Source organism: Heterodontus francisci, chromosome 10, assembly GCF_036365525.1.
Source record: "Heterodontus francisci isolate sHetFra1 chromosome 10, sHetFra1.hap1, whole genome shotgun sequence".
Taxonomy (NCBI): domain Eukaryota; kingdom Metazoa; phylum Chordata; class Chondrichthyes; order Heterodontiformes; family Heterodontidae; genus Heterodontus; species Heterodontus francisci.
This window is the reverse complement of record NC_090380.1, coordinates 42,848,868-42,864,347: the sequence shown is the minus strand read 5'-3', so window position 1 is coordinate 42,864,347 and position 15,480 is coordinate 42,848,868. Positions and strand designations below refer to the sequence as shown.

The window sequence follows — 15,480 nt, the reverse complement described above, 5'->3', positions numbered from 1 at the left end:
GATAGGTAAATTGGCCATTAGCAATTGTCCCTAGTATAGGTAGGTGGTAGGAGAATATAGGGACAGGTGGGGATGTGATAGGAATATGGAATTAGTGTAGGATTAGTATAAATGGGTGGTTGATGGTCGGCACAGACTCGGTGGGCCAACGGGCCTGTTTCAGTGCTGTATCTCTAAACTAAACTAAACACTCTCATCAATAGTAAATGTTTGTCACCTTGGTAATGAGTACTTGTTTGAATCTACCTGTCTACACAGATGGAGGTGAATCGTCTCTCCTCTTTCTCCTCCCTCTGAAGTGTGTGAACATTTGCTGCATAGTGTATTTTATGTATTTAATCACATTTATGTATTTTTCAAGTTTGTGGATTTAAATACTGAACCAATTAAATAGGTAAAAGAAGGCTACATTTCAAATTTCTACAATGTTTTAAAAGACCATTTAAATGCATTTCAATTTGACAATACAATGAAATCTACTTTTTGGATGTAACAAGTGACATTAATCTGTACAGTGCTATGGGTGAGTTTAGTTAGGTTGTTGAGGTGTGAGAGCCATTGATGTAATCAGGACTTTGATGCTACTTTCCAAGCAATGTCAAGGTTTTGATTGCTTTAATTTAATCAATGTATGGGTAGAGAAGCAGAAGATATTTTTCTTGAAAAATGAGAACAAAAACAGCAAATGTTAAGCACTGCGTGTCAGTCAGCATTTGTAGAGGGGAAAAAAGGTAAGTTAATGGGACAGGCATACTGCTTTTAAACACAGCTGGGGGAAAAAAAACAATGAACCAGCACTTTAATAGAACCCACCAATCCTTCCCTTTTTTTCCCCTTCTTCGACCCTGTTCTTGATATTTTCCCTTTTATTTTAATTGGAAAGGCTGGTTTATTTTTCCCAGTTGTGAAGTTTGAAACAATAACTTAGTTCTTTTTAAGCATTATACCAAATGTTCAGAGTTTTGTTCTGTGAAAACTTTATTTTAATCTGTCATTTACAGAAAATATGGATAAACATTAATAGTTTTTGTGTCTCCTATTGGTTGAATATCCATTAACTTGCATTTTTAAGAAATGCTTATTTTTCACATCCGTTCAGTCAATTGTAATTTGAGGTGGAAATTTCCTGTTTCGTAGTGGTTATTTTTGTATTTACAGTTACAGTATAGCTAGACAACTGATTTTTTTCCCATGTTAACACATGAATTTGAAGTTGTCCCTTTGACCTGTTACTGTGTTCATTATCAATTCGAATAAAGGAAACTAATCCAGGTCCAACTTCATGAACTTGCATCTTGGCATGTTTAGTACATGTAGGTTCAGCAGTATAGAGTTCGCACAATGTTTTTTTTTTGTCTAAAATTTCAAACTCACTGGAAAAATGTCTTAAATAGAATGTCCTTATGTGCATTTGCACATCCCGTAAGGTTCTGCTTAGTTAGCATTGTCTGTTTCTATTTCCTTGGTTGGGTTGAGATGAAATCATTATCTTCCACAATGTAAGTCTTAATTGCTGGATTATGTCTTTTTGCAGAGAATGAAGATGGTGCAATATCCACAGTTGTAATTCGTGGTTCTACAGATAACATAATGGATGATGTTGAGAGGGCAGTTGATGATGGTGTCAATACCTTTAAAGTTCTTACAAAGGTACCGTATTCTGGGTGTTTTAGATCTATTGAAAGGTTTCACTTTGAAGGCTTTTCTTTTGGGTCTTTGGTGATTGGATCTTCTTGGATTTTCAATGTGTTTTGATCATCCAAGGTTCACACCATATGTAAAGACTTGAAACTTATTGTTGAAGCTGGTGGATTGATACTTGACATAAGCATGCATGTAATTTCTTTTATTTCTACACCTGTATGTCTATATGTGTGTTTTGCAAGACCATTGGGTATCTCCACTTGTGTATCATTTGGCCAAGAATTCTAGAATTTAATATTTATAAATGAATACTTCATCTCGGGACCAATTTTGAGTATGTCTTGGGGGCCAATGAGTATACGCTTGCTGTCCGCCTTCTTGGTTTTGACTGGATGAGTGATTCATCCATAACTGATACAGGACTGTATTTTTCCTTGTATTTTACATATGCACGTTATACAGTTTAACCTGTACTTTCTTGTTAACATAATGTATAATTCACAGGATAAACGCTGTGTACCAGGCGCAGGAGCAACTGAAATTGAGCTGGTTAAGCGGATCACAACTTACGGAGAGGTATGGAAGAAAACGAGTAGTTTGTCATTTTTTAAAAAAAAAGTAAAGAATGAATAATTGACTGCTTGTATTTTTTTTTCAGTCATGTCCTGGCCTTGAGCAATATGGCATCAAGAAATTTGCAGAAGCTTTTGAAAGTATTCCACGAGTTTTGGCTGAGAACTCTGGCATTCGGGCTAATGAAATCATTTCAAAATTGTATGCAGTACATCAGGAAGGAAACAAAAATATTGGATTTGATATCGAGGTAATTAAGTAGACCTTAATAACAGTTACTGATGCCCTGGGGTTCAATTTCATGTTGTCCTGACCAGGGAGTGGGTGCATTGTCTTTTGTTTCTGGAACCTTGGCTAAAATTCAGAAAATACTGATGGATTGAAAGTCTTTTCACTTCTGGTGTACAGATTTGACATGAATTTAGTTCTTGTAGATTCCGCTCATTTTCTGGCAGATGGAAATTGGCAACATAAAACTAACCGTAATTTGGTATTGATTCATAATATTTGGAGAGAGAAAGATGGACTGATAATGGGAATATGTATGCTGAAGCATTAATGCAATCTTAAGGCAACTTTACTCTGCATCTGACTGCGTCTTTACGTAGTGCTATAACTGGTAGTTAATTATCTTGACTTGCATTTTTCACTTTCATGGACATTAACTCCTTCCCCCCGCACCTTCCCCCAGAGTTACCACTAGGAATTTACTTTCAAATGGTTTAACTTCAAGCAGTTCACCAGATTTTAATGCACAGAAACTGCTGATTTATGCTACAAGGGGGAGGTGGTGGCGTAGTGGTATTGTCAGTGGACTAGTAACCCAGAGACCCAAGATATTGCTCTGCGGGACATGGGTTTGAATCCCACCACAGCAGAAGGTGGAATCTGAATTCAATTAATAAAGATCTGGAATTAAAAAGCTAGTCTAATGATGGCTATGAAACCATTGTTGTTTGTTGTAAAAACACATCTGGTTCACTAATGTCCTTTAGGGAAGGCAATCTGCTGTCCTTGCCTGGTCTGGCCTACATGTAACTCCAGACCCACAGCAGTGTGGTTGACTCTTGCATGCCCTCTGAAATGGCCTGGCAAGCCACTCGGTTGTATCTAACCATTACAAAGTCAATAAGGAATGAAACTGGACGGGCCACCTGTAAACGACAACGGCAAACCCAGCCCTGTCAACCCTACAAAGTCCTCCTTACTAACATCTGGGGGCTTGTGCCAAAGTTGGGAGAGCTGTCCCACAGACTAGTCAAGCAACAGCCTGACATACTCATGGAATCATTTCTTAGAGACCATGTCTCAGACACCACCATCGCCATCCTCGGGTATGTCCTGTCCCATTGGCAGGATAGACCCAGCAGAGGTGGTGGCACAGTGGTATACAGTCGGGAGGGAGTTGCCCTGGGAGTCCTCAACATCGACTCCTGACCCCATGAAGTCTCATGGCATCAGGTCAAAGATGGGCAAGGAAACCTCCTGATTACCACCTACTGTCTCCCCCAAACCCCTCAGTTGATGAATCAGTACTCCTCTATGTTGAACAGCACTTGGAAGAGGCACTGAGGAAGAGGCAAGGGCACAACATGTATTCTGCGTGGGGGTCTTCAATATCAATCACCAAGAGTGGCTCGGTAGCATCACTAGTGACCGAGCTGGCCGAGTCCCAAAGGACATAGCTGCTAGACTGGGTCTGTGGCAGGTGGTGAGGGAACCAACAAAAGGGAAAAATGTACTTGACCTCGTCCTCACCAATCTGCCTACTGCAGATGCAGCTGTCCATGACCGTATTGGTGGGAATGACCATTGCACAATCCTTGTGGGGACAAAGTCCCATCTTGACATTGAGGATACCCTCCATCATGTGTGGCACCACCACTGTGCTAAATGGGATAGATTTCAAACAGATCTAGCAATGCAAAATTGGGCATCCATGAGGTTCTTTGGGCCATTGGCAGCAGTAGAATTGTACTCAACCACAATCTGTAGTCTCATGGACCGGCATATCCGCCACTCTACCATTACCATCAAGCCGGGGGACCAACCCTGGCTCAATGAAGAGTGCAGGAGGCATGCCAGGAGCAGCTCCAGGCATAACTCAAAATGAGGTGTCAACCTGGTGAAGCTACAAACTGCGTGAACAGCATGCAATAAACAGAGCTAAGCGATCCCATAACCAACAGAGCTAAGCGATCCCATAACCAACAGATCAGACCTAAGCACTGCAGTCTTGCCTTATCCAGTCGTGAATGGTGGTGGACAATTAAACAACGAACTGGAGGAAGTTACTCCATGAATATCCCAATCCTCAATGATGGTGTGGCCCAGCACATCAGTGCAAACGAGAAGGCTAAAGCATTTGCCAACTATCTTCAGCCAGAAGTACCATGTTGATGGTCCAAATCGGCCTCCTCCTGAAGTCCCCAGCTTCACAGATGCCAGTCTTCAGCCAATTCAATTCACTCCGTGTGATATCAAGAAACAACTGAAGGCTATGGGCTCTGACAACATTCTGGCAATAGTACTGAAGACCTGTGCTCCCGAATTTGCCGCACCCCTAGCCAAGCTGTTCCAGTCCAGCTACAACACTGGCATCTACCCGGCAATGTGGAAAATTGCCCAAGTACATCCTGTACACAAAAAGTAGGACAAGTCCAACCTGGCCAATTACTGCACCATCAGTCTACTCTCAATCATCAGTAAAGTGATGGAAGGTGTTGTGGACAGTGCTATCAAGCGGCACTTGCTTAGCTATAACATGCTCAATGACGCTCAGTTTGGGTTCCTCCAGGGCCACTCAGCTCATGACCTCATTACAGCCTTGGTTCAAGCATGGACAAAAGAACTGAACTCGTGAGGTGAGAGTGACTGCCCTTGACAACAAGGCAGCATTTGACCAAGTATGACCTCAAGGAGCACGAGCAGAATTGGAGTCATTGGGAATCGGGGAAAACTCTCTGCTGGTTGGAGTCTTATCTAGCACAAAAGAAGATGGTTGTGGTTGTTGGAGGTTAATCATCTCGGCTCCAGGACATCACTGCAGGAGTTCCTCAGGTTAGTGTCCAAGGCCCAACCATCTTCAGCTGCTTCATCAATGAGCTTCAATCATACGGTCAGAAGTGGGGATGTTCGCTGATTGTGCATTGTTCAGCACCATTTGCGATTCCTCAGATACTGAAGCAGTCAGTGTAGAAATGCAGCAAGACCTAGACAATATCCAGGCTTGGGTTGCAAAGTGGCAAGTAACATTCGCACAACACAAGTGCCAGACAATGACCATCTCCAACAAGAGAGAACCTAGCCATCTCCCCTTGACATTCAATGGCATTACCATCGCTGAATACCCCACTATCAACATCCTGGGGGTTACCATTGACCAGAAACTGAACTGGACCGGCCATATAAATACTGTGGCTACAAGAGCAGATCAGAGGCTAGGAATCCTGAGGCGAGTAACTCACCTCCTGACTCCCCAAAGCCTGTCCACCATCTACAAGGCACAAGTCAGGAGTGTGATGGAATATTCTCCACTTGCCTGGATGGGTAGCAGCTCCAACAATACAAGAAGCTCAACACCACCAGGACAAAGCAGCCCGCTTGATTGGCACCCCATCACAAACATTCACTCCCTCCACCATTGACGCAGTGGCAGCAGTGTGTACCATATACAAGATGCACTACAGCAACGCACCAAGGCTGCTTAGACAGCACCTTCCAAACCTGCGACCTCTACCACCTGGAAGGACAAGGGCAGCAGATGCATGGGAACATCACCACCTGCAAGTTCCCCTCCAAGCCACACATCATCCTGACTTGGAACAATATCGCCATTCCTTCACTGTCTGTGGGTCAAGATTCTGGAACTCCCTTCCTAACAGCACTGTTGGTGTACCCACACCCCAAGGACTGCAGCGGTTCAAGAAGGCAGCTCACCACCACCTTCTCAAGGGCAATTACGGATGAGCAATTAATGGTGGCCTTGCCAGCAATGCCCACATCCCAGGAACGAATAAAAAAAAACAAAATGCTGGAAATATTCATCAGGTCAGGCAGCATCTGTGGAGAGAAAAACAGTTAACGTTTCAAGTCTGCTAATTATAGTGTGTTGCGTAATCTCTATTGTAAGAATCATTTGAGTATCTGGCACTAGACACTTGCATGATGACGACATTCCATGGGGTTAAGGTGGCACGGCATTGTTACTGACCAAAACTACATTTTGACTATTTTGGTTTGGTACTGTCAGATGAAAAGCTAACATGCAACACAGTATGTTGCTCCAGAAGGTACATCTTGTTAGGAACCATAGGGCTTGTGATTTCAGCAGCATCTCTAGAAAAATCATGTAACCAAAGCCTCTTTTTTTGTACTAAACCTGGTCGTCATGTTTTCTCAGTTCTTTTTCTTTCAATAAGAAACCTCTGTTATTGTTTTCTTTCATCCTAAATAGGTTGAGTGAGTGGCTTATTTAATTATTTATTGTATCATATTCTTGTTTTCAGGCTGAAGGTTCAGGGCTAAAGGACATGCTTGAGGCTGGAATACTAGACCCATACTTGGTTAAATACTGGGGAATTAAGCTTGCTACAAATGCTGCTGTAACTGTTCTGAGAGTAGACCAGGTAAGTAATAGTTACCAGAGTGATGCTGATATATATACTCGAAGATTTTAAATGTCCTGGTTACTTCTGTTATGAAAACAGTATGCTTTAGGTGTTGTGCATCATAGGGTTTGGCACCCTTTGAAAATATCTAGCCTAAGATTCTAAGTATATCTCCTGTAATGGGTCTGAATTGCATGGAACAGCAACAGTGCAAATTTATCCTTGGTTGATGAATAGAGTCCAGTGGAGATGGTAGTTTCAGTATTTCACAAAGCAAAGATTTCAATTTGATTCCTGTTTTGCAGATATTAATTGCATTCATTTTTAAAGTATTTCCACTTGGGAGAAAGTTGAAGGATAGTATGTGTAATTACATTGGGAATTTTTTATGCTAGGGTACGGTTCCACAGTGCCTTTGGAATTTAACCCAAGTGTCCACTCTTGGATGAGCTTAATGGTACCAAGTTACTGGATGTCCTTGTCTATCAGCACACATGCACTTCTGGCAGGATCCAGTGGATTGTGATTGGGAGTGGAAACTCCAGTTGATTTTCACCCCTCTGTCTTGGGGACCAAATGCTGATTTAGCTGCCCTGCTACTGGTTGAGATCAACTAATTTGTCATAGATTAATTTAGAATTTTCTGATCTGTGACTCACTACCAAATTGAGCTGTCAAGGACGCAAAACTTTCTTGAAATGTAAGGCAAAAATACTGGATTCATCATGGCATTGATTTTTCTCAACTGTATGATATGTTTAGGCTGGTCCATAGCAATCATGAGTTCATTTTCCAACTAAAGTGTCTGATTTCAAATCAGTTTCTTAACTGCTGAATACTAATGTATGTGGTACTACTGTCATTTGACAACTTTCGGCAATGGGGAGCACCTGCAAGAAATTTACATTTTTGTTGACTACTGAAGAATACACACTTTGTGGTAATGGTGAGCCTAAAGAATAGGGAAGAATTCAAGAACAGGATTGACGAGGGCAGGGCGATGGACGTTGTCTACATGGACTTTAGCAAGGCCTTTGACAAGGTCCTGCATGGTAGGCTGGTCCAGAAGGTTCAAACACATGGGATCCAGGGTGAGCTAGCAAATTGGATACAAAATTGGCTTGGTGATGGGAGGCAGAGGGTGGTAGTGGAGGGTTGTTTTTCAGATTGGAGGCTGGTGACCAGTGGTGTGTCGCAGGGATCGGTGCTGGGCCCTCTGTTGTTTGTCATATATATTAATGACTTGGATGTGAATGTAAGGGGCATGATTAGTACGTTTGCAGATGACACCAAAATTGGTGGTATAGTGGACAGTGAAGAAGGTTGTCTAAGGTTACAACAGGATATAGATCAACTGGGGAAGTGGCAAATGGAATTTAATGCAGACAAGTGTGAAGTGACGCATTTTGGGAAGTTAAACCAGGGCAGGACATATGCAGTGAATGGCAGGGCCCTGGGGAGTGTTGTTGAGCAGAGAGACCTTGGGGTGCAAGTACATAGTTCCCTGAAAGTGGCAACACAGGTATACAGGGTGGTGAAGAAGGTGCATGGCATGCTTGCTTTCATCGGCCAAGGCATTGAGTACAAGAGTTGGGAGGTCATGTTACAGTTGTACATAATGTTGGTTAGGCCGCATTTGGAGTACTGTGTGCAGTTCTGGTCACAGTACAGGAAAGATGTGATTAAGCTAGAGAGGGTGCTGAAAAGATTCACAAGGATGTTGCCTGGTTTGGAGAGCTTGAGTTAGAAAGAGAGATTGGATAGACTGGGTCTGTTTTCCCTGGAGCGAAGGAGGCTGAGAGGGGACATGATAGAGGTATATAAAATTAAGAGAGGCATAGATAGGGTAGGTAGCCAGAGACTGTTTCCTGTGGTAGGGATGACTAAAACTAGAAGGCATAGATTTAAGGTGAGAGGGAGAAGGTTTAAAGGGGATCAAAGGGGTAAATTCTTCACACAAAGAATAGTGGGTATCTGGAATGAGCTGCCTGAGGTGGTGGTGGAGGCAGGAACAGTAGCGACATTTAAGAGGCATCTGGACAGAGACTTGAATGAGCAAGGCATAGAGGGATATGGAATTAATGCAGGCAGGTGGGATTAGTATAGATAGGCATTATAGTCGGCATGGACGCAGTGGGCTGAAGGGCCTGTTTCTATGCTGTACGACTCTATGGCTCTCTAACACTTGGGAGTAATTGTTTCAATATAGCCCCACCCCTACACAAGGGCAGTTAGCTCAGCAAGAGGCTGATAGTCAGGTGTTGCCAGTGCTGTTTTGAGTCGAGGGAACCGTAATATGAAACTCTCTCCCTCCCCTCCCACCACCACCTTCAGTGTTAGAAATGAGTCATACTGCTGTCCTAAGCCCTCCTGTCATTGCCCTAATTGCTCAAGCACAGCATTCTTCACACTGTATTTTCAATAGCTGCTGTATAAAATTTTTGGAATCTGATTTGTAAGATGCATTCATTTCAACATAACTGTTACATTCCTTGTTAAACAGGAATAAATACGATCATAGCTTCATTGGAGATTTTTTTTGTAAAGGTTATTCACTTGAATAGAACCAGTGTTTATAAAGTCCTTTTGCAAATTTAAAATCCAACTCTATGTACACCTAGAAACAAACTGTAAACAGCATATGAAAGTATAATTCATAGTTTTTTAATGTTAATGCCATGTTAGTTTTCCTGATAGAAAATGGTGACAGTAGGAGAAAAGATGAACTATGTATTATACCCACCAGAACGGATGTCCGTAACAGCTGAGAGAAGAAAATTCACTGTTCATTACAGAAAAAATGCACCATATAGGAACTCTTAACAATCAGATAAAAAGGTTTCGATTCATACATCCAAAATTATTCATTTAAATCTGCACGAGGACTTTGTTTGTAGATGGACTGCAATTATTTCAGGTGTTTATAAGTGTTTTTTTTTGTGCCAATTTGTCTGCATAACTTCACATTATTAAGGCAAATTGATCAGGTGGTTCCAAAGCCCCCAAACTGCAAGAACACTGGGATAAAGATGGTTGGTGTGAAGCACCTGATAAATTTGATACCCATTGAGTCAGTAGCAAAGTGTGAATAGAGCGGAAATGTGCATGATGCAGCTTTTGAAGTAATTTTACAAAATATCAAACAAATTTTGCTGGACACCCACTTACCCTCTAATTCCAGTTTCCACAAAACTAGATAATAGTTAGAACCAAATTGCAAAAATTCAGGATTTGAATGGCAGAAATTAAGGACACTACCCTTTCCTTCCCCTCCCCAATTGGTGTGATGCCATTATGTGCTATTGAGGTTTTTTAATATCGTATGCCCATTTACTTGAGCTGTTCATACCTCATATAAGCTGAACATTGCATGAGAAACTACTTTTGTATTTCATTGAATAAATTTGAAACTTAGTTGCTTCATAAACCAGTTGAAGCAATTACAGCAGAGTATGAGATACAAAAATACTGCACTCCTGCAACTGACGCCTGATTAAACTTACTCAGTAACGTCACTGTTTTTCTTGAGTTGTGCTGTTGGTCTTAAATTATGATTGATACCCTCTTGGTGCTTTTTTCTTTAGATAATCATGGCAAAACAGGCAGGTGGACCCAAACCTCCAGCACAGAAGAAAGACTGGGATGATGACCAAAATGACTGAACCACCTAGAAATTGATTTTTACCAACTAATGGATGTACTGAGCAGAAGCCCTTTGTAATGCAAATTTGATCTGTTGAGTTTATTTATGCAGCTTGTTTAGTTATGAGATACAAAATTGTGCTCAAGGTTCAGAAAATACTGGTACTGTTCTGTCTATTAATAAAGACACTTGGACTACCAAAACATGCTTGTTCTATGCTTAATTTGTAAGTGGTATAAGGATAACAATCCTAAATGCCAGTGTTTAGAGTTTCAGGGGTATAACCTTATGTATTAAAATGAAATGTCATCTTCAAAAGTTAATTGAAAATATAGGCTTCCAGTTTGTTTTGATGTGTGATTGCTTAATTTCAAAAGGTATTCAAAGTACTTGAGTAGTGAAATTAGAATCAAGAATTTCTTGGGCTTTGTTACTTCTCACTCCTGTAATAAGAGGCCCTGTCTTATATGTTCAGGTGTGCTACTGCATTGATCTATTGCTGCTACTGTTCCAAGACTAAACACACGTTCAAGGTAGCTGTCCCTAATTTAACTGTTCTTCCGTTACAGGCTCAGTGAGAAATATTATCCTGACTCCCTACTTGAACTGTGTGAAGTTGACCTACTCATCTTCTCACCACTTGCAGCCTTGAATGAAATATTACCTTAATGTAGTTGCTTGTGGCACATATCCTGTTTAGTCAACCCTTTTGCCAGGCACGTGAAATGAAAACTGTACTTGGATCCAAATGCAATTATTTCAGAGCTGCCAGAATATGCAAAAGCAGTATAATGACTCTTCTATCTGGGGTGCACCATGAAACTATAAAAGGCTATGGTCAAGAGTTTGGATTTTGTATTGTGAATCTAACCTTTATAGCAATATGTAAACTAAAAAAATACCTTATGGCTCATGTAAAAATCCTCCTCCTGCCCACAAATGTTTTTGTTCCAAATAGGTAGCTTTTAACTAGATGTGTTTCCCCAGAATGAGTTAAAGTATAGCTGTTGCTCTTCTAGTTTATTTTTGTGCATTAGAAAGTGATTTAACCCAGACTGCATAAGTCTGCATATCCAAAGCCCTTGTTCAGTCTGCTTTTGGGGGGTAAAGGTAGTTACAGCTTCTGTCCACAGGGCAGTGCAGCATGTTTTTACATGTATATGGGAGGGGAAGTGAGTGGATAAATTACAAAACCTGTCCTCAGCCTTTGTTTTTCCACTCCATACATTTCATTACTGTTGCAGCTTTTGTTTGTGCAGAGTATTCTTTAAAAATATCCTCAATTCAACCATCTTCATATTTAGCAATGATCAAGTCCACTCCATTGATAGCAAAACTAGTATGTCAAATACTTAAATCTCCACCCCTTCAACTTGAAGTAATGATGGGAGACAATGATTTTGCTGTGACAAGAGGGAATGCTTATGCAGATTGAGGGCCAAATTTAAGCAGTTGTGATTTGTAGGGAGAATTTTTGTCAAGTATGAGGATTCGGGGAAAAGATCACATCATGGTAGAGCAGGTGGGGAAGCTGGTTGAAACTACAAGACTGGATTTCAACAGCCTTTTTCTTCTATGGTGATACTAAATTTACCAGTCAAAAAAAGTTTAAAATGCATATAAAGGCTTTTTATTCCAGTTGTGATTGCCTGTGACTTTTGATTTATCAATAGACTTTACAACATTGCAGTATATATAGATTTAAAGCATTTGTTTCAAAATTGTCAGTTTTAACTTAGAAACAGCCACCAATGGTTAACTCTCAACTACTTGGTCTGATCAACAGATGTAGTTGTCTTCATGTTCACAACATTTGAGTAGAGTAATTGTTTTAAAAAAGCATCTTCCATTAGACTCCCTTGAACAATTGGCTTCAAATGATCAATGATGGGTTTTTGATATAAGAAATGAGGGCTGTATGTTCACTCAATGGATGTCAAGCATATTTTGCTATCAAAAGTACTTAAGCCAATACATTTTATTCCCCGTAGTTTTCATTGATGCTAAACAAAATTAGTCATTTTAAAAGTAAAAGTTTTTTTTTACCTACAATTGTAAATAAAGGGTTCATATCATACAAGCCATTTCCTTTGAGCATTTTCTCAAATTTGTTAAACAGTAGGCAATAATTATTTAATCTGATTGGTGCATAGATTTAGGACCATGACACTTTCCATTTTTCTTCCAGAAATTGGTAAATATGTCCTTTCATAGATGACCGTTAGACAATTCTCTCGTAGAACAAAAGGTAGGCCTGGGCACTTAGTACTTTCATCTCTGGCACTGCTTGCACACGAGTATCACTTATATGGAACCAGTTACCCACGGATGGCTCTACTTCGCTTGCTGCTAACAAAACAAACACAATTGTCAATTATCATTTACTTAAATTGACATTGCACATTTCTACAGTTCTAATAAGTCAACCAAGTGGACTTGTAGCATTGCGCAGTTCATTTTTAAATCAAAAAAGCAGAAACGGGTAGAAAATATTTCTAAAAAGCTCCTTTCTATATACCAAAAAAGGAGTGGTGGGTTAACTGCCAATTTTTAAATTTAAATTGCCAGCAATTGTTTTTGGTGAAATCACAACATTGAAGGATAAAAAGTGTGAATTCCAAACTTGTAAGTAGTGCAATTAAAAAATTTCAAAACTTAATATTTTTTTTGAATACCTTTGCTTGCTGTGTATTAAAATCGAAATTTAGTAGAGTTACTTTGGTAAACAGTAGGTACTAAAAAGGACATGTGCATTTCTAAATCTGATCGAATTATGATATGGAATTTGTCAGCAGCAATTTTTCAGTGTAGAAAACAGCACTTACTTGGCAGTGTACATCTAGTCATCACATATTCAGCAAGGCGACTGTTAGGAGTTCGCACCTTGACATAAGCTGTATAGTGTCCAGATCTCATTGTACCACTGTGCTCCACAACTCCATAGAGACTATACAATACATTTGTGCACTCATTCTGTGTGACGGAACACAAAATAGCCAGTTAACTCATACAGTTGCTCTTGGATGTGCAAAGAAAATATTTAAAGACTGCAACCTTAAGTCTATTTAAATTATTGAATACGTTTATGCAGTACGAGCCTTATCTTCAAAGGATAGGGATAGAATGCATATGTAACAGGACTGAGTGCTGGAGCACCAACACTAAGGAGCAATAGAAGTGAGAGATTATTGTTATTGCGCAGCTCTGTCACATCATCTTGCAACCAGCTTCAAAAAAGGTCTTGACTGACCAAGTTTTATGTCCTGAAATGTACATCTCCCCATTCTCTGAAGCTATGACTGGAACCACAAAAATGTTTAACATATAGGCATATGAATAATGAGAGGAGTGGGGCTGATTAGTGACCAAAAAGGGGATTTATGCATGGAGGCAGAGGGCATAGCTGAAGTACTAAATGAGTACTTTCCATCTGTCTTTACCAAGGATGACGATGATGCTGCCAAAGTCATAGTGAAAGAGAAGGTTGTTGACACACTGGATGGGTTAAAAGTTGATAGAAAGGCTGGCTGTAATTCAAAGTTGATAAGTCAGCAGGACTGGATCAGATGCCTCCAAGGAGACTGAGGGAAGTAAGAGTGGAAAAGGTCTATGACCTTCCATCAGTAGTGGTGAACGGTTTTTAAGACTGGAGGAAGGTTGATAGTAAGGTTCCCCAGGGATTGATATTAAGACCACTGCTTTTCTTCATCTATATTAATCACCTTGGGTGTGCAGGACACTATTTCAAAATTTGCAGATGAAAAACCTTGGAAGTATTGCGAACTGTCAGGAGAACAGTAATGGACTTCAAGAGGTCATAGGTGGAATCGGTGGACATGTGGCAGATGAAATTTAATGTGTGAAGTGATACATTTCAGTAGGAAGAATGAGGAGAGGCAATATAAAACAAAGGATACAATTCTAAAGGTGGGTGGCAGGAGCAAAGAGACCTTTGGGGGGGAGGGGTATATGTGCACAAATCATTGAAGGTGGCAGGTAGAGAAAATGGTTAAAAATGCATAAAGGATCCTGGGCTTTATAAATGGAGGCACAGAGTACAAAAGAAAGTAAGTTATGGTGAATCTTTTAAAACCACTAGTTTGGCCTCAACTGAGTACTGCGTCCAATTCTGGGCACCACACTTTAGGAAGGATGTGATGACTTTTGGGACAATACAGAAAAGATTCAAGAATGGTTCCAAGAATAAGGGACTTCAATTAAGTGGATAGATTGGAAAAGCTGGGGCTGTTATCCTTAAGAGAAGATTTGATGGAGGTGTTCAAAATCATGAGGGGTCTGGAGAGAGTAGATGGAGAGAAACTACCCATTGATGGAAGAGCCGAGAACCAGAGGACACTGATTCCAAGGCAAAAGAACCAAATGTGACATGACAAGAAACATTTTTACACAGCGAGTGGTTAGGATCTGGAATGCACTGCCTGAGAATGTGGTTTGGAGGCAGATTCAATCTCGGCTTTCAAAAGGGAATTGGATAATTATCTGAGCAAAAAAAAAATTGTACGACTACGGGGAAAAGGTAGGGGAATGGAACTCGCTGAATTGCTCTTGCAGAGAGCTGGCATGGACATGATGGACTGAATGCCCTCCTCCTGTGCTGTAACCATTCTATGATTCTACGCTTTTCCTCAAGTTAGTGCAGGAGGTGTATGTATTATCACTAAAAAGGGCAAGGGGGACACAATTACTTGGTAACATAACCTCAAACAAAAACACACATTTTGTCTAAATCACTTTAATCGTAATTTTGTGTGTTTTGGCTATGCATTTTGAAAACATTTAGATAAACTGGAACTTCAGCACAGAATTCAAACTCCTTCACTCTGCTAAGCAGTAAATGTTATCTTCAAAGTACCAATGCATTTCTGAAACTGAGTCCTAGCATAAGTCATCTACAGGAAAAGGGGAAGGGAGGAAAATTGGGATAGAAGATAAAAAAGGTTTTGATTTACAAGGTAAAACTTAACACCAGTGGTGTAGACTGCCTCAACT

General features: G+C 40.4%; 2 protein-coding genes across 6 annotated transcripts in view; one reads left to right on the top strand and one right to left on the bottom strand.

The window, feature by feature from the left end:
- The window catches only part of cct8 (chaperonin containing TCP1, subunit 8 (theta)), a 28,306-nt gene extending 17,633 nt beyond the window's left edge, over nt 1–10,673 (top strand). Inside the window, exons 11-15 of the mRNA XM_068040512.1 lie at nt 1,535–1,650; nt 2,149–2,220; nt 2,303–2,467; nt 6,726–6,845; nt 10,412–10,673. Coding sequence (XP_067896613.1) covers nt 1,535–1,650; nt 2,149–2,220; nt 2,303–2,467; nt 6,726–6,845; nt 10,412–10,489 — 551 coding nt within the window. The 3' untranslated portion in view covers nt 10,490–10,673. The remainder of the gene's footprint in view (nt 1–1,534; nt 1,651–2,148; nt 2,221–2,302; nt 2,468–6,725; nt 6,846–10,411) is intronic.
- A 1,404-nt stretch (nt 10,674–12,077) lies between these two features.
- usp16 (ubiquitin specific peptidase 16) overlaps nt 12,078–15,480 on the bottom strand; it is a 58,883-nt gene continuing 55,480 nt past the window's right edge. For 4 of the 5 annotated variants that reach the window (XM_068040508.1, XM_068040511.1, XM_068040509.1 and 1 more), the window contains 2 exons: nt 13,296–13,443; nt 12,078–12,819 (listed from right to left, as the gene is read on the bottom strand). In XM_068040508.1, coding sequence (XP_067896609.1) covers nt 12,692–12,819; nt 13,296–13,443 — 276 coding nt within the window. In that variant the 3' untranslated portion in view covers nt 12,078–12,691. The remainder of the gene's footprint in view (nt 12,820–13,295; nt 13,444–15,480) is intronic. The other variant, XM_068040507.1, reaches the window with a different exon arrangement.